We start from the raw sequence: 26282 nt of genomic DNA, 5'->3' as shown, positions 1-26282 counted from the left end.
CACCTAAGACAGGCAGCCTCTGTCGATAGCTTTAAAGCACAGCTCAAGACCTATTACTTCACTCTTGCTTTTAGCTGATTCTTTGGTTGATTTTTAATTCCTCACTGTATTCCCTATTTTAATGTTGTTTTATGCCTTTGCTTTTGCTTGCTTTTATTTTATTTTATTTTATCTTTGTTTGCTTTATTGTTAAATTGGTTCTAACTGTAATTGTATTATTGCTCTGTAAAGCACTTTGAGCTGCATTTCATGTCATGAAAGGTGCTATACAAATAAAGTTTATTATTATTATTATTATTATTACCAGGACCAACAGAAAAGGAGTTTGATGCAGAGAGCAAAGCGACGAGGTGATGACTGGGGACGAGAAGTCGCTGGTCTCCTGTCTGGTATTATAGATGTGGTGGCAGAAGAGGCAGTATATCATATTCGATGAAGAAGAGACTTTGAGAACCCTGTTACAAAGTCTAAGGTAACATTATATGGATACACAATACAGCTGTACAATACAATTCACATTTCTTATCCTTTATTAGTCCCCCTCATTACTGGACCCATATCAATCTTGCAGAATAAATTATTTTGAAGTCAAAAGTTTCACTATTAAAAATTATATTTCTTCCCTCAGGACAAGAAATGTGAGTTGTATTGTACAGCTGTATTGTGTATCCATATAATGTTACCTCAGCCTTTGTAACAGGGTTCTTAAAGTCTCTTCTGCATCGAATATGATATACTGCCTCTTCTGCCACCAGGCGACCAGCGACTTCAAGTCCCCAGTCATCACCTCGTCGCTTTGCTCTCTGCATCAAACTCCTTTTCAGTTGGTCCTGGTAGACATTATCAGGTGCACGATACAACTGCCGAGATCTGTCTGGATAAAAGGTAGCCACATACAGTATGTGCATGATTAAATTATTTTACTTTGAGTGGAAGCCTACAATGAGGAGCAAGAAAAACAATTATCAAAATTCATTTGAATCTTACATACAAAAGACTTGCCATGGTTTCTTTTCAATGTGCCAACATTGATACCTTCATTGCAAAGGATGCAAGTATTATGGTAGATCAAGTGTGCCAGCTAGCACTTGAACTACTTGACCCAGACAATGCCCTGCGTCTTTTCTTCCTGCCTGGCCGTTGGTCTTGCTCATCTTGCTCTAAAGAATAGATTATGTTTAAAGTTTTTATTAAATTATGATGTCACTCACAACATAGAATAGGATTGAAATCTGCAAGTGGCAACTTTCATCACAGTGAAAAAAACGTACAATTTCCAGTGGATATACCTCTTGCACGACCGGCTCGGTTTTGCATTCCAAATGGTATCTTAGTTTGGGGTCATCTCAGTTTTTCCAGTCCTCATGTAGTCTTCTGATTAATGCTGCATCATCCACACACTCAGAATAAGACAAAATCTGTGCATATCCTTTTTGGGTGACTTTTGAGAGCTTTTGAATCTCAGTCTCAGGACCACCACAGATGAAGCACCTTAAGCCACAAGCTACAGAATCCTCTTCCATGTTGTCTACTAAAAGACAAGTGTCATGATTGTTTAACTAATGGTTGTTCAATGTAAGCAATAGGCTAGAGAAAATTGACATCTAAATTCACAGTAATCAAAAGTTTTGCCAGCAGAGGAAAATAAATGCCAAAAAGTAGGTAAACTACCGTACCTTAAAATCGTCCAGAAATATTTTCCAGGATGCAACACTCCCGCTCCTTCCCCACATGCAGACAGTGTATCCCACTGAGCATGTGCACAGTAGGTGTACACTCTTATCAAGTGTTTAGCAATATTTTTATTTTATTTTTCAGAATAGAATCAATTCAACAACACCCCAATCCCCTACCATTGATTATACACTGATTATACACTAACAAGAACCAATATACCAATATTAGATGGCCAGGGAGACATTTTTACTCAAAAATAATGGTTGGAATGGATTCAGCACCCCTGAAAACCCCTAGTTAGATACCTCACAAGACTTTTATTTCTTTTCATATTTTTCACCCAAGCCCTCTGGGCTCCTTAACTTTGATTGGCTCTCCAGGATTTTCCACGAGGAGTTGGGTTTAAATAAATTGAGAGGTGATTCTAGACACCTATAAGAACACATTGGTGAAGAAAGCTATTGGTAGTAAATTTTTTCACAGATGGTCCAAAAAAAAATCTAAAATTCCCTAGCTAGTACCAAAAGTAAAAGTACTCATTATGCAGAATGTCCCATTTTTTCTTTTGAAAATAGCAGATCTACAAGCTCACAATGAATGCGTCTTCACCTGGATGGTCTTGAGTATGTGGTAGTCATTAGCCTGACTGAGGGTCGCTGATTCCAGGGCGAGTCGGCTTCCCGTACTGAAGTCCAGGATTTGGATGGTGACTGTGACTGTGAGATCGCCGCTCAGGCCGCTGGCCTCCAAGTAGATGTTCTCCTCACTGTCTGCCCTCAGCACATCAGGAGCCACCAGGTTGAAGCTATAGGTCCAGGGCCGAGGAATTAAGGGACAGAAGTGAGGGGGACATCAGGAAGTGAGACATGAAGTAGAGGGGTGGACAGATCGTACGGTATATGAGAAATAGTAATAAATAAAAACAAAAAGTCTGTTAGATATTAAAGGTAGGGTAAGTGATATTTTTTGGTTAAAACAAAATGTTAAATTTTTTTAATGAAAAGGTTAAAGCACTATATTCTGGTAGTAAGCATAGAGTAAGCATAGAGTAAGCTATAGAGTGTTTGTTCAGTCACAGGGGTCTCCAGCTCTTTCATAAACAAAGAATACTTTGTCAAGTGGGTGACACAATTCCAGCCAATCAGGAGAGAGTACCCATTTATCAGCTTCAATTTTAGTGTTCCAGTTCCAATTTTGTTTGCTCACTTCTTTGTGTTATCACTTCCAATTTCACTGGTTTAATATGTATCCTGTGTGAGTTCTCTATCCTGATTGGATCAAATTGATATCCTGACCTGAAAATGCATTTTCTGTTTAATAAAGAGCTGGAGAGACATGGAGACTCTTGTTACTGAACAAACACTCTATCGCAATGAGTACTATCAGAATATAGAGATATTTAACACTTATTTTAACAAAAAAAGATCACTTACCTTCCTTCAAATAATACCAATTAATTAGGCCTACAAAACAAATAAACATCAAAACTAAAGACTAAAACAGGCAAAATGTGCCTGCAATAAAATTAACAAATTAACCACTAAACCCCTATACTTGATTGACCAGATTCCCAATGACTCTATACTCAGGCCCACTTTATACTCTATACTAAATATCTTGGCCGAAAATAGGAGATCTACAAGCTCACGTGTCACAAGCTTGTAGATCTGCTATTTTAACCGAATGTTTGCACCAAAATAGGTAGGCTAGGGTTCAAGTGGTTAAATAAATGTCTGCTTTAAGATGCAGAATATGAGCAATGCATTGTAGGCCTTTGTGCAAACACTATGTAATGTCCAACGACAAACAAGTGGCAGCACTGTACCTTGGTGTGTTTGAGATGACTGGTGACTGATCCCTTGATAATAATAAAAAAAGATAGGTTCACGTCAGGAGAGCATTAATATTCAGTATTTGTAGGTCAGTAATAAGTTATTACTAATAACTCCCACTTCAAAACCAAAAGCTATTTGTTTTGTCTACTTACTCATGCAACTCGAAGTAATGGTTAATGGGCTGGAATCTGGAAGGGATATTTTGGACGTCTTATCACAAAACATAGTAGAACCAAACTGCTTGACAACAGTGTTAATCTTGCAGCAAATTTTTATTTAGTTTGTCATATTCTTTTGAATATTCATATATACTCAGTCATATTTTAGTCATCTGAAATGTCATAGTCGACTAAATATCCTAAGATTTTAAGTTGACTAAATCTACAGTTGATTTTGTGAACAAACATGTTTTTTTGGCAGGCCTTGATGGCATCATAATGGCTGATTTTACACTTGGTTGCATGCTGAAAATAGCCGATCTACAAGCTCACAACAGGCTATTTTCAGAGTGCAACACCAGAGCACAATCACACAGAAAATTGGCTTTTAGTTCTGGATCTCTTCTCCACTCGTCATTTTAGTCTAGTTTTTTTTTGTTGACGAAATTGTCAATAGATGTATTCTTAGTTTTAGTCATCACAGCTTTCGTCAGTGGAAAAAGGTATAGTCAACGAACATTTTTCGTCATAGTTTTTAGTCGACGAAATGAACACTGTGACAAGAGTTTAGATTTCAGAATTAAGTTTTACACCTACCTTGAACTCCAGTCGAACTGGGAATGGGACACATGGGACATACAGGAGAGTATGAGGAGCAGAAAGTGTTGAAGCGTCCAGCAAGTCATGCTGGCTGACTCTTGTGAACTATGGCCATCTATCTGTCAAACAGTCTGCTAATATACACCCCCCCCCCCTACACAATACACACATTTAACAGCAGAAACTGGACCAAGCGGGTCAAATTAGGACAGTAGGATTGTGTAGTTGTTAAAGGAGTAGTTCAGCCAGAAAATTACTGTGTCACATTTCGAGTTAACTCGTTTTTACTAGTTCTTAGAATCCATCACTTGATTGCCAAGAACTCGTTTTTTTTGTTTTTGTTTTTTTGATCCAAAGACCAAGGAGACTCCAATCCACTTCCTTGTTAACTTAAAACTTAAAAATTCGGTATCTCGGCTCCTGAGTACTTTATTTTTTTTTCAATGAAAAATCTCTGGCAATAAACTGCAAAAAATCTGAAATAATTCTGGCAGTCAATGTGTTAAGGCAATAATTTGATGACCGGGTCATCGGTCAATAGTGACTCAGTAGGAGACTCCGCAAGTCTCCTATAACAGAGACTCTTTGGTCATCAAATTATTGGCTTAGGAATGAGACAAAAACTAAATCATTCTCCATGAATTCAAGGCTTCATGGGGTGTGTAATTGATAGAAAATAAGAAATGATTTGGGTGAACTACTCCTTTATGACACTTTATGACATCCACAGCTCAATGATGACACCAAGTGGATGCCCTGTGGAAGTGCTCCTGTCCCCGAGTCAACTCCAAAGACACTCATACAGACATAGTAGTATTAGTGAGACATGAGTCAACGTTTATTTCCTTTTGCCTGATTATTTCTTCTTCCAAAATGAGTTCCAGTGTTCTGGTCACAGCTGAAAAACATTCAGAAGATTCAGTAGGAAATAAATCTACATGTTAGCAACATTTCCCTCAAAGGCGGTCAAAATGTTGTCAGTTCAATAACTCCATGGATTTAAAAAGTCAAACTCACCATATCAACCATTTTAAATGACCTAGCAAAACCTCAACAATATTTAGCCATACATGTTCCAAGTCATCTTTTTTTAGACAGCAGTGTACAGACACCTGCAGAAACACCTGCTTCATTAAGACTTTCTGATAACAATAGTTATTTGTTGTAACATGGAAAAACGCATTGCATAGCTTGAACAACACTGTTAGAGAAGGAGCTCTCAAGCCATCACTGGTCACTAAAAATAACAGATCTCACAACATTTGTACATAAAAACAAGAAAGCACATGACCTGAACCTGTTTTACGACAGCTTTTCAGGGGATTGTAAATGAGTAATACGTGCCCCATATCGAGACGTCCGTCATGACATATTCATGAATGTGATTATACTAACAATCAAATCACTGAAATGTTATCTCCTAGTTTGGAAAGATTGGGGTAAGAGACAATTCATGTTTTTTGTGATCATGTTTGACAGCTTATGAAATACAGGGTGTAATAACGGCGTGGCTTCCATGTGGATCTTAGACTTCACGTGCCAGTCTCCGATGATGTTACTCATCTCTATATTTGATCAAAGGATATCTGACTCCCATTGTAAGTATGGAATGCGGAAATACTCATTCTATCTCAATGAGGAAGTTCCAATGCTTGGAACTATAGCCCATACCGCCCGCTTTGCGGCGAGATCAAAGCGTGTCGTAACTCTCTGTATAAAAGATGGACTACATGTGGCCAATCTATGACGTCAGTCACCTATTATGTCACGTCAGCACAATGAAGTAATTCATCTCCATACAGGGCAGCCGTAGCTTAGTGGGTAGAGACTAGAGGTCTCTGGTAATCAGAAGGTCATTGATTCGCCTCCTTGCACACCCACTTCTACTAGAACTAGAAAACACATCTTTCCAGTTCAAATCTGCTGCTGTGCCAATCAAATGAAGCTACGGGAAAATTAACTGGAAAAAGGAAAACTGGGACTAGTTATGCAGTGTCTATATTTGGGCCCAATCCGACCTCCACTAAACTCCAGTATAAAATGTATAAAAGAAAGTTTTGAAAAGTTAAATATAAATATTTTAAAAAGTATAAAACATGAAAAACATTTGGGTAGCGTGCACAAGACATTATTGATTAGCCCTGGACACACACACACCCGTACAGTGCCACGCTGTAAAAATCGAAGACATTCCTTACAGTTAGATGTGTCCTTAACAAAATTACTTTTTGTTGCATATGTGCAAGAGTAAAAAAAATTGTATTATAGTTGATCATCTATGCATGAAAGAACTTTTCCATTTGACCAAAGGAGACGTAGACCATGACCACACTAGTATGCTGTCAATGTGGAGACTATGCCACCCGGTTTAGTGGGGCATCGCCACTGAACAGTGCATTGCAATTTATGTCGCTTCATTAACAAACTACACATGAACTAATTTGTTGTTAATAGCTAAAGATTGGACAGGGAGACCACGCCATTATTAGACTATATGTGTGTTTTTATTTTATTTTAGACAACTACTTTATTGACTCGAGTCAGATTCAGAGTCACTGTAGTATGCCATCAGTGACGTGAGTCCCAAACTACTGTTGTGCTCTTTTGAGTTCACAGAATCCTGTGTTCTGTCAAGTCCTCCGTCGTCCTCTTCTGCCGCGGTGTTCTCTTGTGTCTCTTTATCAACACCGTTGTTTGTGTTAGTCACTTCCTGTACCGGGTGGAGCTGCACAGCGCCTGTACTTGGTCCTCCCTCTTTCTGTACCAGCTCAGAGGCCACACCCACCGGCCTGACGGCTCCGGGGTCTGACTTCCTGCGAAGGACGGCCGCACAGATCTCCGGTCTGTTCGCGTGGTTTTCGGTGCGTCTGCGGATGAGGGGACAAGGAGAGGAGGAGATCGACGACGGCCCCAGGGCTTTGGCCACGGCCGCTTCTTTCCCCTGCAGGCCCAGCTTGTGGAGCAGACTGCCCGCGGCGCCACCCTGTGCCGTGGAGGGAGACGCGGAGGGAGACGTGAACCAGGAGCGAGAGGAGATCTCCCTCCGTTTAATGTGCTTCTTGTCCTCGTACGCTGGAAGAGGAGCAGCAGACAGGGAGGGAAAAAAAGTTAAAAGTCTGTACTCTGTACAAAGTCAACTGCATTATGAACGTTTAATAGTGACAACCAACAAGCAAATCAAACAAGCAAACTTCTCAATCCAAAATGGAGAACCAAAAATCTTCATAGTTGTGTTTATGACTCTTGTGATTGGCCAATTCAAAACAACTAAAAACCTGTCAGTGCTCTCTTAAACCATTAAAATTGGGAAAGCATCGACGTCATTTTAGATTTGAACCACTTTAACCATTATTTCATACTTTGGCTATTGAAAAATAGCAGATGTACAAGCCCATAGCGCGTGCCCCGCTATGAGCTTGTAGATCTGCTCTTTTAGAAAAATGTTGAAACTTTTAATTGTGTACGTGTGTCCATTCCTTACAGTCAGGAGCCTGGTAGGTGAGCAGTGCTGCCAGTTTCTTGTCTTCGTCTTTCTCGGGCAGCAGAGGGATGGACAGGTTTGTCCTCTTCCTCACGGCCGTGTCCAGTTCCTCCTGCTCCGCCTGCACTTTCTTCTCCGTCTGTGACGCCAGTCAGTTAGAGAACAACTGTCAGTTTACTGAACAATGCTCTCATCCACTACACACTAATTCCCTTCATCTTATATTTGTTAAGCTCTGTTGCATTCCCCCAGGGGTCCTTGAGGGAGTTCCAGGGGTCCCCAGCTAAATGATGGATAGTTAGGAACCAAATGGATGGGTCTGTAACTCTGAGTACAAATGGAACCAAAAATGGAACTAAATTAACATTGATTTTACAATATAAATTGGGGTCCCAGAGATGCCATTAAATGGGGGTCCATAGCCTAATGCATGTCAAACTGGGGGTCATTGAAATTAAAATGGTTGAGAATCACTGCTAGAGCCATAAAAATGTTCTCTTATGGGGGTCTGGCATATCTTTTCATATGGGGGTCCGTGGGCTAATAAGTGTCAATTTGGGGGTCCTTGACATGGAAAGGTTTGAGAACCACTGGTTTAGGTTCATTATGTGTTCCCTTACCCCTTTTTGCAGATTTTAATACCTTCTTTAGAAACCACTTTTTAGGCTTACTACTATTACAATGTTTTACATCACAGACAGTGTCTCAGTTTCTTTACTTGTGATATAAAAGAAAGAAATAATGATTCAGTACCCTAAACTTCTTGCGGAGGCTGCTGTTAAGCTGGAAGTCCTCTTTCCAGGCGGACCTTTGGTCCTGGATCTCTGACAGCGAAGGCAGAGCCTTCTTCAGCTTCTCCTTGTCTTTCCCACCGTGGTCCAGCTTATACATGGCATCCGTCTCCAGCTTCTCTTTCTCTGCCCGCTCTGCCCACAGGGAGAGAGCAGAGAGAAACATGAGAGAAGGATGAGGGATTGATTAAATTAAGGATAAACACAAGAATTAAATGAGAGAGAATGACTGAATGATGTGTAGACTTCATCTACGGCAAGGGTTCCCAAACTTTTCAGGCCGCGACCCCCCAAAATAAAATCATATTTGAACTGGGGAACCCCCACACTGACAAGCTCTTGGAATTGTAGCCATTACAATTAGTTTGACTCAGTTCCACAGAAAATTATGCTGAAAATAGCCGAACTACAAGCTCACAATGCGGAGGCGTTGTGAGCTTATAGATCAGATATTTTCACAATGTTTGCCTCTTTCTTACATAATATTTGACAATTTGGCCAGTTTGGTATTGAAAAGGTCTTAAAAGCCATTAAATGGTAACTTTAGAAATGTGTAGATACCATGCATACACTTATATGGTATGTTGGTTTGTTTACCGTTGAGTGAGAAAACGATTAAGCTAATCATCCGGGGACCCCCCCCAAAATAATTTGGGGACCCGGGCCTCCCGACCCTCAGTTTGGGAACCACTGATCTACAGAGTAGATGAAGAGTGGTGTAGATTAATCTACACCATTCTTTTGTTGGAAGAGGTGTCTTCTCTCCCCTGCAATCTACTATGGACTACTGGCCAGCATAGAGTATAGAATCCTAGTCAGGATCAGAGGAGCACTCACTATGTTGCTCTGAGCTCCGTTTCATTAAACATTTTAGGCTCTAAAGCAGTTTGGTTGTAAGTTTATTCACGGTTATGTTTGTCACTTTGTTTGGTTTTGTAACCAATCCTAATTGTGTAAATACTTTGGGTGAATAAAACCCCTGCTTTTCCACCTTTAGCTTTTTAGATTTTAGCTATATACTGTGTGTATATAGCATCATATACGTTTTTCAGAAAACTCTTAGGATTTAGAACAGTGGTTTAGAACAGTGGTTCTCTAAAAATAGCAGATATACAAGCTCACAGCGCGTCACTTCGTGCTGCGCTGCGAGCTTGTACATCTGCAATTTTTGAAAATGCTTCGAAAAATCTTGAAAGTGTTTGAATAATGTTGAATTCTTTTAAACACAATTCTTTTCTTCTGGTGGTCCCTGGCACAAAACATGTTCAGATGGGGGGGGTCCAAATACATATTATTTTGGGGGTCCTTGACACAAAAACGTTTGAGAACTACCGATTTAGATATATACTATATGCTGTATATAGCATCATACGTTTTTCATATACAAGCAGATATACAAGCTGTGCGGAAAAAAGTGATGCGTTGTGAGCTTGTATATCTGCTATTTTTGTATATCTGCTATTTTAAACACAGACAGCTACAGGGTGAGAGAAGAGCGTGACCGGGACATGAATAAAGGCAGACTGCACGCACCTGTGGTGAGGATCTGTTCATTTTCAGCCATGTCCCAGCGCTCCTCCTTCCTGTTCGCTCCCTTCACTATGACGTAGTCGCAGGTGGCCGGGTCCGTCTGCATCTCGATGTAGTTGACACACAGGTGGCACTTCATCTTGAATCTGGTGGACGGCAAACAGAAGGCAGTGATCTAGCTGCAGCAGGCTTGCCAAATATGAGGTCCACTTGCACACTAACAAACACAGAACACTATTTTGATCGACGAGAAACCCTGAGCAGCAGTGGGAAAAGAGATGGTTGTTCACAGTGTTCTCTCTCCTTATGAGGTCTAGAATAACTTGGACGGAATAACTATTTGATGGATTGGAAATCTATGACCCATTCAGTTGATTACCTGTATATTTGCGTGGAGTAGTATTTCCCCACTTTCGTCTTCTCAGCGTTGTAGCGCACCCCTGTAAAGACAAAAAAACAAGTGCTATGACTATGAAATGTTTGAGCGATAATGCATGACGAGGTGCCACGATAAAGAGACATGGCGGGGTGGGTTCTTGTGATTATAATAGCCACCTAACAACAGCCATTGTGGTTTAAAATCTCAACTGGCACTAAACACTAATTTCACTACAGCACATATTATATTTCAAAATGTGTGAGTGAGGCTGGAAAACACGATTCCAATAACCAAAACTGTAAAAGCTGATGATCACGGTTGTATGCCTCTGCCAACAAGTTGTGGTTTGAATCCACAGATATTGAAGGGATTTATGGTGTATTTCTTAGGCAACATGCAAAAGTAATTTGTGAGGCCCCATGACCTTAACCACCAAAATCTAATTTCATCCTTGTTTCCAAGTGGATGTTTGTACAAAATGTGAAGAAATTCCCTCAAGGCATTTCTGAGATTATTGCGTTCACAAAAATAGGACAGACAGACAATCCGAAAGCATAAGGCCCCTGCCACGGCTGTCACCTTAATAAAGGGCTCTCCTCCATGGTTCTGCAGAGGTGGAACTGTTGACTGGGACTGTGAAGTGCACCAATAACATACTATCGGACACCTACTACCAGACAAGAAACAAGTATTTTCCGTTGTCATGGTATAAAACAGAGAGTTAGAGACTGGCCAGGGCCTCATCTTGCACGCTGCCTTACCCCTTAACTTTTTTTTGCATTTCTTACTATTTTGGAAAACATTTCGAAATAGTTCAACTAGCCGCTGTACAAGCTCACAACGTGTCGATGTAGATCAGCTATTTTCATCCTATTCATCCTGGTATGGATGAATATGTCACACTTTTTTTCTTTATAACATACCCATGCCAATGTGATTCTTACAGCCGTCACACCAGATGTTGTAGGGCATCTCAAACCTAAATGCAAACAGATAGTCAACGTATCAGTAGAATTAACACTTTCTAAATGCATTTGTTTGTGTCAATTCATGTAGAAGTCATTTTCAGGTTTCATTTAATTTGTTTACACATATACTTGTTTTATTGCCAACGTGGGTTCAGTTGTAGACAGTACAATGATATAGATTTCCAGTTCCCTTTAGCTGTGGTGCTAATCGTTCAAACGATTATGAAATAATTGTGACAGGCCTAACTGGTGCATGAGTGTTTTACTGACCTGATGATGAGAATGCCCTGTGACAGCTTCCTAGCCCTCTCTCGAAGAGCATGGGTCCCATGGTATCCATTGAGAGAGCCATGCTAGAGAGACGACAGCAATAACAAAAGATAAAGATCAGTTAAGGTCTTTAAAATCATTTAAATGTTAAGATGCTGTCTCTATCAAGTGATCAGTATCAGCTCTTCTGGCCTATATGATGACCTCACCTTAACCGGATCAAAATCCGGAGGGTAGTAGTGGTTTTGTCCTTTTCTTTCACCCTGTTAAAAAAAAAAGGAAATAGAAGAGAAACCATTAATTGCAAACATTTACAGATTACATTTTAATCTATACTTATACATTGCATGGTTGATTGGCAAACATAACTACATTTTAATAGGCGTAAGCCTAAAGTGACATCTATGTGGCTAATTTGGCCATGACATTGATTGATTGATTGATTGAATAAATACTTCATTAGTCAGAAATGTAAACAGCACGTGGTACAGTAAGACATTAAAGCTAAAAGGATAACACAAAGGTCCTGGGGACTTCATGTTTCCATTGTGGTCCTATATTCAATCATCTACATAGCATACAAAATATCCAGAAAGATATATATTTTGCTCACCATACTGACGTCTGTTTGTCCACACTAGTGGTGGATTATTTCAACCTGATAAAACAAAATCACATTTTGATTGTTGTTGTTGTAGACAGTAGGTTGTGATGGATATGTTGCTACGTGACTAGCCTTGGATCAAGACTATCATAGATGTACTACGAGTCTGACTCAATAAAATACATCTATGATAGTCTTGATCCAAGGCTACTATGTAAAACGACATAGTATAATACTGTTTTAATTTACAACATCTCTCCTCCTCCTCCTGGGTCGCCTTCCCTGGTAGCTGCTAAAATCTGCTACAAGCACTGGTCACTTGAGCTAAATAAATACTAGTACGCCTTTTACAGAGATGACTGCTGCTTCTGGCATGAAGTTACTTTGCAGTGCTAAGTTGACTTGAGACCGACCACCATATGCAGTTAAGGCCAGTGAGTAACCATAACTCTATGTCAGTAACCCTTGACTTGTACAGACACAGACGTGTGTGTATATATATATATATATATATATATATATATATATATATATATATATATATATATATATATATATATATACATATACTTGGGTCTAGCCTAGCCGCAATCAACTATAGATCCTATTTTTAATATCTGGAATCTAGAGTTGCAATACCAACCCGTGACAACCCATACATCTAAACAGAAAAGTCCTATCTGATGGTATTAAACAACGTTAAATTCACTGGGCTGTCAAGGGTTGGTATTTGCAACTCTAGATTCCAGATAATAAAAACAGGACCCAAGGGTTGCTTGCGGCTGGGTCTAGCTCTAGAATGGCTGTGATATAACATACATTTCATGTGTGTATTTGGAATACATTAAAAAGGTATGTAATCTCACAGCCATTCTAAAGGCTAACATGGGTCCTGTGTGCAGCAAGCAACAGCTAGACTGTGTGACGCCATGACGTTACAACTCCGTCAAACAAACACAAACAAACACGTTGTAAATGTCACATCAGAAACATGTATGTGATCACAAAAGTAGCTGTGATCCATCTAATCCCTACGGGCTCAATAGCAAACACAAAAAAATACTCACAAATGATCCTCTTCGTCTTGCAGGTAAAACAACAACAACGCTGCGTCTCCTTCTTCTTCTTCCGCTTCTAGCTGTGTTCAGCTAGCACGGTGTCCGGTGTGTACATCGTGTTATTGTTCCCCCCATTCACTACATAAATGCAGAACAAGGTAGCCTGTAGTCGTGTATCACCTCGCCAGTCACCACCAAGTTAGAATAAAATATGATGAGATTTACCAAACTAAGTATTCCATGAAATACTTGGATAAACTTTTCCGAGATTAATAATATTACATCTCGGTCGGAACAATAATATTGCGACATAAACCGGAAACGGAATGCTGGTGGTGGGCCCTAGACCGGATCTGCAAACTCTGTGGAGTTGATTGATGGATCCCGTTTGTGAAACTACAGGTCACAGGAATGTATACATCAGAAATGAAATACAATATATGGAGGGAATAGACACGAGCCAGTTTAAATGGCATACTGTGGTGGGAGTACTTGAGTCTGTCTGTCTGTAGTCTAATCGATAAAGACAAACTGGGCACTAGCAGCACCAGTCAGTGTCCAGAAGATGGCAGTAATGCAACACAAAGCATGTAAGAAGAATGGTCATCATTGGTCGCATGGTTCTCAACCTTTTCAGGCCGTGACCCCCCAAAATAATCATATTTGAACTGGGGACCCCCCCACCCTGACAAGCACTTGGAATGTAGGAGTTGAGGCATTTAGTTTGACTCCGTTCCACTGATAAATATTGTGAAAATTGAGCTTGTAGATCGGGTTTTCACAATATTCATCAGCAATTTTTTGGCCTCCCTTTCTTATATTATTTATTTATCTTATATTTCTTATATATTTGGTCAATGTTTGACCAGTTTTTTTTTGTATAGTTTGTTGATTACTTTTGATGCAGTACTTTTCTTTGCTTTATATATTATATCGTACTTTTTCTTTTTAGATATTAAACAGGTTACTTAAATTGTCACTTCACTGTCATCTGGCCCCTGGGGACCCCCCTAAAAAAAACATGTGGGGACCCCCCTGGGGGTCCTGACCCACAGGTTGAGAACCAATCGATTCGAACAAACTGGGCAGCCAGAAGATGGCAGTAATGCAACACCAAGGACGCAAGCTGCCGTTAAACCCATAACTCTATGGTTAAACCCCAAAGAAGAATGGTCATCATCATTGGTCACATATGGGTCACATGACACACGGGTGGCTGACTGAACGGAAGTTGTGATGCCGTCAGGAGAAAGAGAAAAGCGTGGCAAAAGCATAGCTAAAGAGAAGAGGAGTAAAGGAGTTTTGAAACGCAAATAGTGTTGCTACTTGCTACCGCCGCAGCGGAAAGATGGCCACCCGACCAGAAGAAGAAGAAGAAGAACAACAACACAAACGTTATATCTGCTCGTTCCCACAGTGCGAGGCGGCCTACAACAAGCAGTGGAAGCTGGACGCGCACATGTGCAAACACACCGGGGTGAAGCCCTTCAGCTGTGAGGAGAAGGTCTGCGACAAGTCCTTCTGTACCCAGTACCACCTGGCCAGACACCAGCTCAGGTACATAGAGCACTCTATCACTTCTCCCCAGTGGTGGTAGAAGAAGTACTCAGATATTTTACTCAAGTAAAAGTAGCAATACCACAATATGAAAGTACTTGTTACAAGTATAAGTCCTGTGTTCAAAATGTCACTAGAGTAAAAGTACAAGTATTGGCATCAAAGTATACTTAAAGTACCAAAAAGTAAAAACAAACTAAAATGTTTGAAAATAGCAGATCTACAATCCCACAATGCCTCACGATGCGACGTGTTGTGAGCTTGTAGATCGGCTATTTTCAAAGCCTATGTATAAAATAGGGCTAAAGTGGTTAATGTATGTTTTATGATCAATTTATATCTACAATTATTTGAAAACTTTACTTACTTGTTACTTTGCAGAGTAAAAGTATAATATTTGCCTCTTAAGTTACTTACAGTACTTGAGTAAATGTTATTAGTTACTCTACACCACTGTAGAATGGTGATCACCCCCTCCTCTTTACCCCCCCCTACTCTGTACATATAGTGTTTTATATTTGTGATGATATTGTATTTTGGTGTTATTCTTTATGCTATGTTGATGAATTGAATATATATATATATATATATATATATATATAAATATATATACAACCTCAATGGAAACAAGTCCTCAGGACTTTTTTGTGTTATCCTTTTAGACTTAAGTGTATGACTGTACTCGTGCTGTTTGCATTTCTGTCTAATAAAGTATTCATTAATTCATTCATACATTCAATTCAATCAATCAGTCACAGCGGCCAGAGGCCCTTCCAGTGCACCTACGATGGATGCGAGGACGCCTTCACCACCAACTCCAACCTGCAGAGGCACATCGGTCGCAGTCACAGCAGCAACGACAACAGAGAACAACAGAAAACATACGTGTGTAACTTCACAGGCTGCGGACTCGTGTTCAAGAAGAACAAGCAGCTCAAGTCCCACAAGTGCGAGCAGCACACCCAAGAGCCTCCTTATCAGTGTACCTTCGAAGGCTGCCAGATGCGTTTCACCTTCCCCAGCAAGCTGAAGCGACACGAGAAGGTGCACCGGGGCTACCCTTGCGTGGAACAAGGGTGCTCCTTCCAGGGGAAGACTTGGAGTGAATACCAGGTATTGCACTGATAATTATTATTTGTTTTTTGACGAGATACGATTAGACACTTATGAAGCACTGACTGTAATGGCCACTTTATTTGTTTTTACTTACGGATACTGTTGCTCTGTATTGTTGATGCTTCTTGTTTTTCTTTTTGCCTTTTATTGCTGTACACAACGGTACTTAATTTTTTCACCTGTAACTCTTGTGAGGCTTGTAACCTCTGGGCGACTGAATTTCCCCCGCGGGATAATGAAGGCATCTATCTATCTATCTCTCTATCAGAAACACAGGAAGGACTTGCACAGGCTCTTCCTGCAGTGTGACCTGTGTGACAAGGTGTTCCGTGACTCCTGGTTCCTGCAACAGCACCAGCGGGTCCACTCCGAGGTGCGACAGGTGCTGAAGTGTCCCAGGGACGGCTGCGACAGGTCCTTCACCACGTCCTTCAACCTGCAGAGCCACATCAGCTCCTTCCACGAAGAGCTGCGCGTCTTCGCCTGCTCCCACGAAGGCTGTGGGAAAACGTTCGCCATGAAACAAAGTCTGCAGCGCCACAGAGTCGCCCATGATCCTGAGCGGAAGAAGCTGAAAAAAAAGCCCCGTCCCAAAAGGTCTCTTGCGTCCAGGCTCAGTGGCTACAAACCCAAAAAGAAAGTGGTTGGTGGCAACAAGTCACAAAAAACCCGCCACCCAGACCCAGCAGCACACACGTCCAAATGTGCGTCAGGACAAAGCAAGAAGACGGGTCCACCTGGGCCTGTTGAACTGGTGTCTCTGCTACATGACACGTCCTTATTATTCAGCCCAGTTCTGGAGACACATGTTTCCAATGGACTTAGTGCAGTGGTTCCTGTGTAGAGTCTGTCGGTCGGACCAATTTGTCGTATTTTGCCAATGACCTGAAGAATAATAGTACATATTATTGTCCTACAGTATTATTGATTTGTTTTGGCTGTGGAGTCTGTAACTGCTTTGTTTTGTCCAATAATATATGCAAGTGTCATTGCGTCACCTTAAAATAATGGCCTTTGTCATTTAAGAAAAGTTTTCAGAAAACAGAAACTAATTCAAAACAAACTATGATATTTCGTAATCATTTCAGCCCAAATGTTTATGATAATATGACTTGCTTTACAAATAACAGAGTCTGTCAGTTATGTAACATACAAGGATTAAATGACTTGGGCCAATTTGTGTTTTGACTTGTAAACCTGACTTAGGCCAAATTATTTTTGGAGTAACTGACTTACTCCAGACTTAAGCAATTTGTTTGGCCTAAGTCACAAGACAAAATGACGTAGGCCATTATTTTAAGAAAGTGACACTGTCTTGTGTGCCCCATGATGATCTGCTTTATGCTTAATGTCTTTAACTGCATATCAGGGAAAACTATCAGGCTGTTGTGAACTGAAACCTAATTTATGTACTCTACAGTATGTCTGTGTCGCTAGCCGAAATGGGCTTGTGCAGTGGCTTATAAATTAAGCTTGATTCAGCGAATGCAAACATTGAAGGCACTAAAATGGACTGATATGTATTGGGGGCTGATGCACTGGAGCTTCATGTCAGAGCACATGTTAGCATTTGTTTGGTTGGTTGAATTGTCAATGGACTGAGATTGCAATGACTCCATTTGCAATGGTTCAAAGTCAGACCTCTGCAGAAGGTGACAGAGAATATGGTAGATTGTGCTTGGCTTTCAGCTTGTAAATGTCTCTACTTTCTGTTATATCACCAGTTCCAGAGTTGTGTTCTTTATTTGAAATACAGTATATTTTCACAAAGTATGTTCTAGCCATTTGTGAATAAGTTATGCATTTATATTATATTTTTGCAAATAAAACCAATGTACATTGTGTTTAAATAACATTGGCCTATGAGTGAATTAAATGAAAATGGTCACTATTAAATGGCAATCGTATTCATAATGCTGCATTCACACTGGTAGATACAAAGATGCAGTCTACCATTCATTTTCATTGGAAGCCATTGTGTATATATAAAGCAAAGCAACACAAAAGTTGAGCTGGTTTCAACTTCAGCTACAAAGATACAAAGCTACATATACGCTGTGTATCTTTTGTATCTGCCAGTGTGAACGCAGCATAAATGTGTTGCTAAAAAAAACAACTAATCTAGTTCAATGGTTCTCAGGGTGGACCTCAGAGTTAAGAGACCTTGCAGGTCTGTAACTCAAGAGTGAACAAATGGAACCAAATGGACCCTTACTGGTCCATTTGTTCACTCTGAGTTAAACCAACGCTGAGGATTTGACATTGTAGATTGGGTTCCTAGAGATAAGAAATCCTATGAAATGAGGGTCTGGGCCTAATGCATATAAACTGGTGTCTTTAAAATGAAAAAGGTCCAGAGTCACTGATCTAGACTAGGTGATGTAACGTGGAAGGACAGAGGTGCTTGTGTTCTGATTTACGGTGTAAACATGAGCTGCTCAGGGCGAGTTTGAGATTCCGGGGCTAAATCCCCTCAGAATGCTTCCCGCTACAGGAAGACTGTTCTCAACATTCTTACCCAGCGCAGCTCAGACAAACCCTATATGGACTGGCCGTCGGACCAGCTTACCTCTGAATGCACAGTAGACCTCATATAATCAATAATAATAATACACTTTATTTGTATAGCACCTTTCATGACATGAATTCAGCTCAAAGTGCTTTATTCTACTGCAAGAATAAAGCACAAGTGCCTTACGGAAAAAGTACAAAAGACTAACAATAAAGCAAAAAAGAAAAGCTAGAACTTAAAACCACATTAAAAACATAGCAAAAAAGGCAGGATTACTGTATATATTTATATACAGTATATATATATATATATTTTAGTTTATTTGTTCAGTTAAAAGGTAGCTATGTTGTATATGAATTTGACATGGACAGGCATGATAGATGCAAAGGAATTTGAAACAGTTGCAGTGACATTGACATCTTATATCATTCAAGTACAAAAATGTCGGATTTTCAACATCAAATGTGACGCTTTATGTAATCTAAAAAAAAAAAATTCAGCGAGTGACAGGTGCATCAGAATGTATGAATTAGGCCTTACAATTGTGCAACATTTTGGTCAATGTGCTGTATCAGCTGTCCTATTCTCATTCTGGAATCCATCAGTATTCATCACTCCACTTAACGTGCTTACTGTAAAAATGTAAACTCAAGAAAGGTTTTGAGAAACAATCAGTAATGTGGATATGATGACAAAACAGGTAGAGATATTCATTGTTTGGGTCATCAGCTATAACATTCTGAAAATGTTGTCACTTTACTGTAATGCAGCCTGCAAGAATAGGAAAATACATTTTCTACATTTTATCACACTGTTACCGATAATCAATAAATATCCAGACGATGCCCAGCTCTATTGCCTACATTGTTTTTTCCATTTTCAATAAATAAACAAATGCATGTCTATTTTTACCACTCAGTGTGAGGTTTGGCTCCTAGTCAGTCTACATTTAGCCCTACCTGGAGTCCTGCCTGGACTTAAGCCCTGCACTGCCTCTGAGGAGGGAGACAAACAGAATTCTTCACAATCAAAGAGAGCTACTGCCAAGTCTACGCATTATAAATCTTCTTTATTTTTAGCACAGTCTCCGTTCCCGATCCAACCTCTGCCATTTATAGGCTGTGTTATTACAAACATATTGATCGTGGATTATTTGAGAGTGGTCTATGGGTATTAGAAAACAAATAAATCATTTATTCATACTGGAGTTAAAGGATGTGTCTTTGATCAAGTTTGTTTTTGTTTTTAACTGCAGGACATTTATCACAATGTGCAACATCTTTCAGTCTGAACGTGCAGGAATGCACCAGTCTGAGTGACATGTGATATTCACAGAGACCTAAGATGAGTCAAGATTTAGAGCATACCAAAACATTCCATATACTGTGTGTGTGTGTGTGTGTGTGTGTGTGTGTGTGTGTGTGTGTGTGTGTGTGTGTGTGTGTGTGTGTGTGTGTGTGTGTGTGTGTGTGTGTGTGTGTGTGTGTGAAAACCCCAATCATCAGTATATACCTATACTATAAATCTTTTCTTATCCATTATAAATCTTAAGTATATTTAGATATCTTGCGGTGGAGTCAGTCTGGGGAATTGAACCGATGATTGCGAACGCGGAAGGAGGCGCGGCGAAGCCGCGCCTCCGACCAAGTGGAGCTTACTATGTAAACCTGCTCGGGTTGTGTGTGTGTGTCTCTGTCTGTGTGTCTGTGTGTCTGTGTGTCTGTCTGTGTCCATGCAGTACCTATGTAGAGGGCGCCAGAGTGTAGAGGGCGCCAGAGTGCAGGAATTTAGACAACACACACACACACACACACACACACACACACACACACACACACACACACACACACACACACACACACACACACACACACACACACACACACACACACACACACACACACACACACCTCTCCCCATCACAGTGAAATAACACGGATTACAAGTCCGTAAATACACAATATTTTCGAGCTGCGTTCGCTTCCAGCGTTCGCGCGTCTTACTTGTGTATGTACTGAACATAAAATGCTTCTCTAGCCTTTAGGGTTTCAGTCCATTACCCCTGGTTGACCTTGTTACTCTCCCATGTGTGCATTGTGTGCCCTATTTCTCCCCAGTAGCATTGCTGTTGGGCATACATTTCTTAACTCCATAATTCATATTTTTAATGTTTTCTTTTATACTATTGCACTATATTTGATATATTGTGACACACTGTGAGCTTGTAGATCTTCTATTTTGGAAAAAAATGTAATGTGTAAAAAAAAAACATTATGACATGTCTGGTTTAGCACCATCCTCTCAGTGTACAGCTTGGGTAACTAAGACTTGCGGTAAATACTGAGATCTGACGGTAAATATGACACTCCACATCAGCAATCCATCTCCCAGGGGTCTAGTGCATTGTAAAGGTGATAGACTCCCTCGTTGCTTGGCTGATACCGACAATAAGTCACTCCGACCGTATTTATTATCGGACTACTTAATGACATGGTACAATCTGTCTATGGGTTTTTACATCTACATTGGATCGAATGGAACACAGGTTCTCTTTTGCATTTCCTGAAAAGTTACGGTTTTGGACATACAGTACAAGGTTTCCACCTGTCAGCAACGATATGCTTCCCTGGCTTGACAACACTTCCACAGTAGAAAGAAAGGTTTCTCATAAATGATGCAGAATTCTTTCCATTCCTCACTTCTGACAACTGCCGTTTCCTGGAGCCAAATTCCAAGACGATTGCATACACTGTATTCCTCCCTCTCCTCTTCTCCTCTTTCTTCTCGTTTCATCTCTTCCCGTTCCCATCATCCTTCACCTCTGTCTTATGGGAGGTGGAAGGAATGTGTCAGAGCCTTTTGCCCCCCCCCCCCCCCCCCCCCATGCTCCCGTTGTCTGTGAGGATTACTGGAAGGTCAGTGTGTGAGTTCCAGAAGCTCCCCGAGACCCTTTGTCATGTCTACCTCTCATCTGGAGGTCTGAGTCAAGCAGTGGGTCAAACAGTCAACATAAGTTTTGCTACACCATGCAAATCTGTAAATTGTGATGACCAATTAAAAAATAGCTAATTCTCATTTCCTTTTTACATCCATACACTGGGGGGGGGGGGGGGAGGGTGTGCGAAGAACACAGTCATACATTTCTAAGCGGTCTTGTATGCTGATCTGGGTTTTGAAACAACGGCTTTAGGGCTGTTAATACGTTTAGTATTGTTATTTATGTATTGTTTTTTATTTTATTGTGTATTATGGAGCACCCCAACCTAAGTTTTTCACAGTGCATGTACTTGTACATCCTTGTGACAATAAAATCCCTTGAAATCTTGAAATATTATAAATATTGTACAACACAAGTCCACAGTTTACTGTAGCACTAGATAGAAAAGCGCATAATACAATAGTTTCCATGAAGTTTTGATAGTTAAAGTAACATTAAGTGAACCCAAGTGTAATTGTATTCTCTACAGACTTACTATGGTTTCGGAACAGAAACTACTACATGAACAGAGAATAGAATTAGAATGTAAATCTAATACAAAAAAGAATAAGTGCTTCATTCCTTTGTTTTATAGAAATTTGGGTAAAATGCTAAACAAATGTTACAACTGACCCGATCACTGAACTGTAAATGGGAGTTGAGTACCTTGCTCAAGGGTATCTAAGAGGTCGTTGTTGAGGGAGGAGAGGGATGAGGAGGAAGAAACATTACTCTTTTGCGCCCCCAAGCCCACATTTACTAGCAGAACTCTAGCATCCCTATTCTGGGCATGTCATTATAGAAGATTCAAGATTGCTTTATTTGTCATTTGTCATTTGTTTTCCGTCCACAAGCAGCTTTAGAAAAAAACGAAATGATGTTTCTCCTAGTTAAAGACAGCAGAGCCCTACCATAATAGACAAACCTTCAACAAAAATAGGCAAACATTTGGCGAAAATAGGTGGAGATTCAGTGAAAATAGCAGATCTACAAGCTTGTATTCTTGTATCTTGTATTTGACAATGTCTATAGGGTTTAACGGTAAACCAGTGACATTCTGATCACAAGAAGGGGGTTCAGTGCGTCACTCAAGAACACTCAAATTATCGTTTGATACTGTATATTGACAATGGAGAGAATGTTGTTCATATCCTTCCCTCAGGGATTAAAATCCTGTGGAGATCTGAACATGTGTTGGGTCTCCATGTTTCCGGCAGGTCTATGGGCAACCTGACCTCTAATGTCTTTCATAGAGAAGGAATACATCAAAATCACCTGACAACTTACCAGTAACCAGCTTCACGCCTCACTGACTGTCAGGCCTCGAACGTTAGCCCACCCACGCAGCAGCAGCCTGCCGTTGACAGCTTCTCCAGCGATGGGAGTTATCCAGGAAGGCCATATCCTTGTGGTTGGTGTATATAAAATATTAATATAAATACAAAATAAACTAAAATAGAACATATAAAATAAATAAGTACATAACAGGTACATAATATGCTGTGGATACCATATTACAATTGGTCGAACATACCACTACATCATTCTGTTTCTGTCTGAATGTAGTAGTACCTTTTGCTAACATTAATAAGGAGGTAGGATCTTCTTTGTTTTCAAAGTAAGATATCATTAGATCCCATTAGATGCTGTGAAATGTTTTGTTTAATCCTGATTGTATGATCTTTTATAAGTTCAAGAAACACCCGCTCTTTAAACCAGTATGAAGCCTTTGGTGGATAGGCTGAAATGTTTGGTCCTGAAATCTTTAATTAACTCAAGTAGAAGTACCACTGCTTCAGTATCTGGGAAATTACTAGTTACTAGAATAGCTGAATACAAAGAGCATGCTTTTTATTTATTTTATTTATTTATTTAACAGGGACAATGCACATTGATCAACATGTCAGTTATTCACGTCCATGTAAATGAGCCAGAGTTAGCCAGAGTTGGCTAATTTTCATCTGTAGTCCCGGAGCAGGCTGTTAAAAAGTGGTATCCATACAAAAAGAGACATCATCAACAATACAAAACAAGTAGACATAATACAGAAGACAAAACAGATACAGTAAAATATGAGAAGACACAGTGATTAATGGAGCCGAAATTTACTCATGATTACAAATTTGGTTAGCTTTAAGCCATCTTTTAAGGTTGAATTTGAAGGTTAGATAGTTGGTGGTCTCTCTTACTTCGGTAGGAAGACTGTTCCAGTGATGGGGGGCTCTAACAGAGAAGACTGTTTTACCAAACACACTCTGTCTGAATGGTACCTCACAGTCTCCTCTGGTAGTTGCCCTTGTTGTTCTGTCACCACTTTCTCTTCGCTCTATGAACTGTTTTAGTGGTGGAGGTGCAAGCCCATTTAAAATCTTTAAAATGAGACAAGCATCTGCAAAATGTTCAAAGCTTTCTACAGTATAGTGTTAAATGTTATTGCCTTTATGTAGTTTGTGAGTCAAGTATTGTCACAATATATCCAGATATGGTCAGAAGAAGACATGCAGAATGAGACTCAGATGTTTGGAAAGGCAAAAATTCCTTTCCTTTGTCCTCATCCCTATAGTCTGCGTTCAGTGTTGGTCATGTTAAGTCAGTCATTTGTTAAAGACACCTCATCGTGCTGTTTGACCAGCTCACTGACACAGCTCTGCGCCATGGAAAAGTACAGTGTACAAATAGGAGCCCTAAATCATCATCGTCATTGCATTCTTTACCTACTTACTTCTGCCCTATAAATGTTACATAACACATATTCTACGTATCCTACATGTCTGATGAAAATCCCTCAATTTATGGACGAGCTACTGAATGCTGCCTCCGTCTGAAGGTTAAGTCACCTATTGGAATGGTGGAATGTCTGTAGAACTGAACTAGGCCCTGTTGGGCTTTTTTCTTCATTGTTCTCATTATGTCTTCACCCCTCTTACCACCCCGCTCCAATTTTAACTGGTTCGCGCCTTCCTTTCGTGTCTCCTCCAGTGACCCGTCTGCCAGCCAGTCTGCACATTATTTGTATAATGTGGGTATACTATGTACTGTACAGTATACCACAATTGGCTGTGACTGTTATCAGTGCCAACCTAGCTTCATAGTGGTCCAGACAGAGCCCGCCCTACCATCGGAATCCATTTTGCATGGGCCAAAAGCGACTGGAAAAACATCTGGGGGGAGAGGGGGGTTCAACCTACTCAAGTATGTGATTTACACCAATTAGACAATCCTATCATGACAAATCAAAAATGCTGCATCAAACACCCGCCTGCCCTCCCACGCTCAGGTGAGGGTGTTAGTCGGTTGGCAAGGAACGGGTTAGTACCTCTCCCCCATACACCTCCTCATCTCATCTCCGCACCCCCCCCCCCCCCCCGCCCCCCTCTTGGAGGGCTATATATTGGAGGTCGTGACTCGTCTACATCTCAGCATCACTCGTACTAACGTGCATTTCCCAAGCGACGGGCAGACAAAGAGCAGACACTGGAGATGAGGTCCTTGCTGAAAGTGATTCTGTTGCTGTTTTGTGTTCAGAGAGGAGCGGGCCACTGGATAAGATCATTGCTCGGTAAGTGGGGTCGTGACCTTAAGGATACAGTAAAAGCGAATTTATTTCTTAACTGCTATTAGAATGACGTGGTTGTGATGACTCCAGAGATCTAGAATTTGGACTACGGCTGTAAAATATGTTTCCAAGCCTTAGACGTTATTTATTCTGAAAGAGAGATTGAATATCTATGTCGGTTATGTGTTTAATTTCCGAAGTGTTGATATCAACGTGCCATCATTTAACTGAATGTGGACGAATTTAGAAGGGGCTGCTTTTGGTAACTGTCACTTCATTGTATACATTTCAAAGTTTAAATATTTAACTCTACATATTTCTATTCTATTAGATCAACGAAGAGAAGCAGCGTCTCCAACCAGCTCTCCAGATAGGGATGAAACACGTAGCCGGGCCCCTGAGGATGACACCCAGGGGGAGGGTTTCCGAGTTGGACAATCGCCCCACCCCGTTGTCCCGACCCCAGGGCCGATCCGGTCACGCCGCTCATCACCCTCGGAGACAAACTGCAGCCTGCGCTCCATCCTCCTGCGGGTTCGAGCCCTGGGCCTGGGTTACGACTCGGACGAGAGCGTCCTCTTCAAGTACTGCGGTGGCGCGTGTCCCCGCGTGCGCTCCAACCACGACCTCACCCTCACCAACCTGCTGCTGACCGGCGTTCTCCCCCACCCTGCGCCCGAGGAGCAGTGGCGCAGCGCGCCCTGCTGCCGGCCCACCCACCACGAGGACATGGCCTTCCTGGATAACTCCCATCGCTGGCACAAGGTGGAGAAGCTTTCGGCGGCCGGCTGCAGCTGTGTGGGCTAGAGAGAGGGCTGAGGAGACGGTCGCTTTGGGGATGCTTTGAGGAGAGGCAAAAGAGAAGGAGTCAGGGGGAAAAGCAGGCGCTTTTCTAATGTCTGTAAATGTTTGTAAAGGCTTTTTTTTACCAAGAATATTGTTTTAACCCATTAAGACCTGAGGCGATTCTTATAATGTTTTCTAAATCCTAACAGTTTTGTTTGTTTTCACGATTTTTCAAAAATAGCAGATCTACAAGCTCATAGCGCGGCACTTGGTGCCGCGCTATGAGCTTGTATATCTGCTATTTTTGAATAGCCAAATAAATCTAAAGTGACACAGATGCGTTCCAGGTCCTAATGGGTTAATGTCTCCATTTGCTGAGAGAGGTCTGTTATTTTCTGATGTGGAGCAGAATGGATAGAATTGAACT

The 26282-nt window shown here is 40.8% G+C and overlaps 4 protein-coding genes across 4 annotated transcripts in view; 2 read left to right on the top strand and 2 right to left on the bottom strand.

The window, feature by feature from the left end:
• LOC308096281 (venom factor-like) overlaps positions 1-5833 on the bottom strand; it is a gene marked incomplete at its 5' end in the record, with an annotated part of 38495 nt that extends 32662 nt beyond the window's left edge. Inside the window, 3 exons of the mRNA XM_080443665.1 lie at positions 2287-2482; positions 4268-4284; positions 5762-5833. Coding sequence (XP_080299791.1) covers positions 2287-2482; positions 4268-4284; positions 5762-5833 — 285 coding nt within the window. The remainder of the gene's footprint in view (positions 1-2286; positions 2483-4267; positions 4285-5761) is intronic.
• Positions 5284-13442, bottom strand: yju2b (YJU2 splicing factor homolog B). The gene is made up of 10 exons (XM_080455850.1): positions 13361-13442; positions 12303-12347; positions 11899-11952; positions 11690-11772; positions 11375-11430; positions 10452-10512; positions 10076-10218; positions 8505-8677; positions 7752-7890; positions 5284-7342 (listed from the first exon to the last, which is right to left on the bottom strand). The coding sequence occupies exons 2-10, from the start codon at positions 12303-12305 to the stop codon at positions 6798-6800; spliced, it is 1257 nt and encodes a 418-aa protein (XP_080311976.1). The 5' UTR covers positions 12306-12347; positions 13361-13442; the 3' UTR covers positions 5284-6797.
• A 1133-nt stretch (positions 13443-14575) lies between these two features.
• On the top strand, positions 14576-17871 carry LOC308104278 (transcription factor IIIA-like). Its single transcript, XM_080454674.1, has 3 exons — positions 14576-14908; positions 15661-16021; positions 16293-17871. Exons 1-3 carry the CDS (start codon positions 14700-14702, stop codon positions 16866-16868), a joined length of 1146 nt encoding a protein of 381 aa, XP_080310800.1. The 5' UTR covers positions 14576-14699; the 3' UTR covers positions 16869-17871.
• Positions 17872-24738: 6867 nt separating this feature from the next.
• Positions 24739-25876, top strand: LOC308096273 (persephin; the record flags this gene model as incomplete). Its single annotated transcript, XM_080443654.1, has 2 exons — positions 24739-24790; positions 25401-25876. The coding sequence occupies 2 exons, from the start codon at positions 24739-24741 to the stop codon at positions 25874-25876; spliced, it is 528 nt and encodes a 175-aa protein (XP_080299780.1).
• Between the last annotated feature and the right edge of the window lie 406 nt (positions 25877-26282).

Source organism: Gymnoscopelus braueri (assembly GCF_963280865.1).
Source record: "Gymnoscopelus braueri genome assembly, chromosome: 2".
In the NCBI taxonomy this organism is placed as follows: Eukaryota; Metazoa; Chordata; class Actinopteri; order Myctophiformes; family Myctophidae; genus Gymnoscopelus; species Gymnoscopelus braueri.
This window is presented reverse-complemented; position numbering and strand designations above follow the sequence as displayed.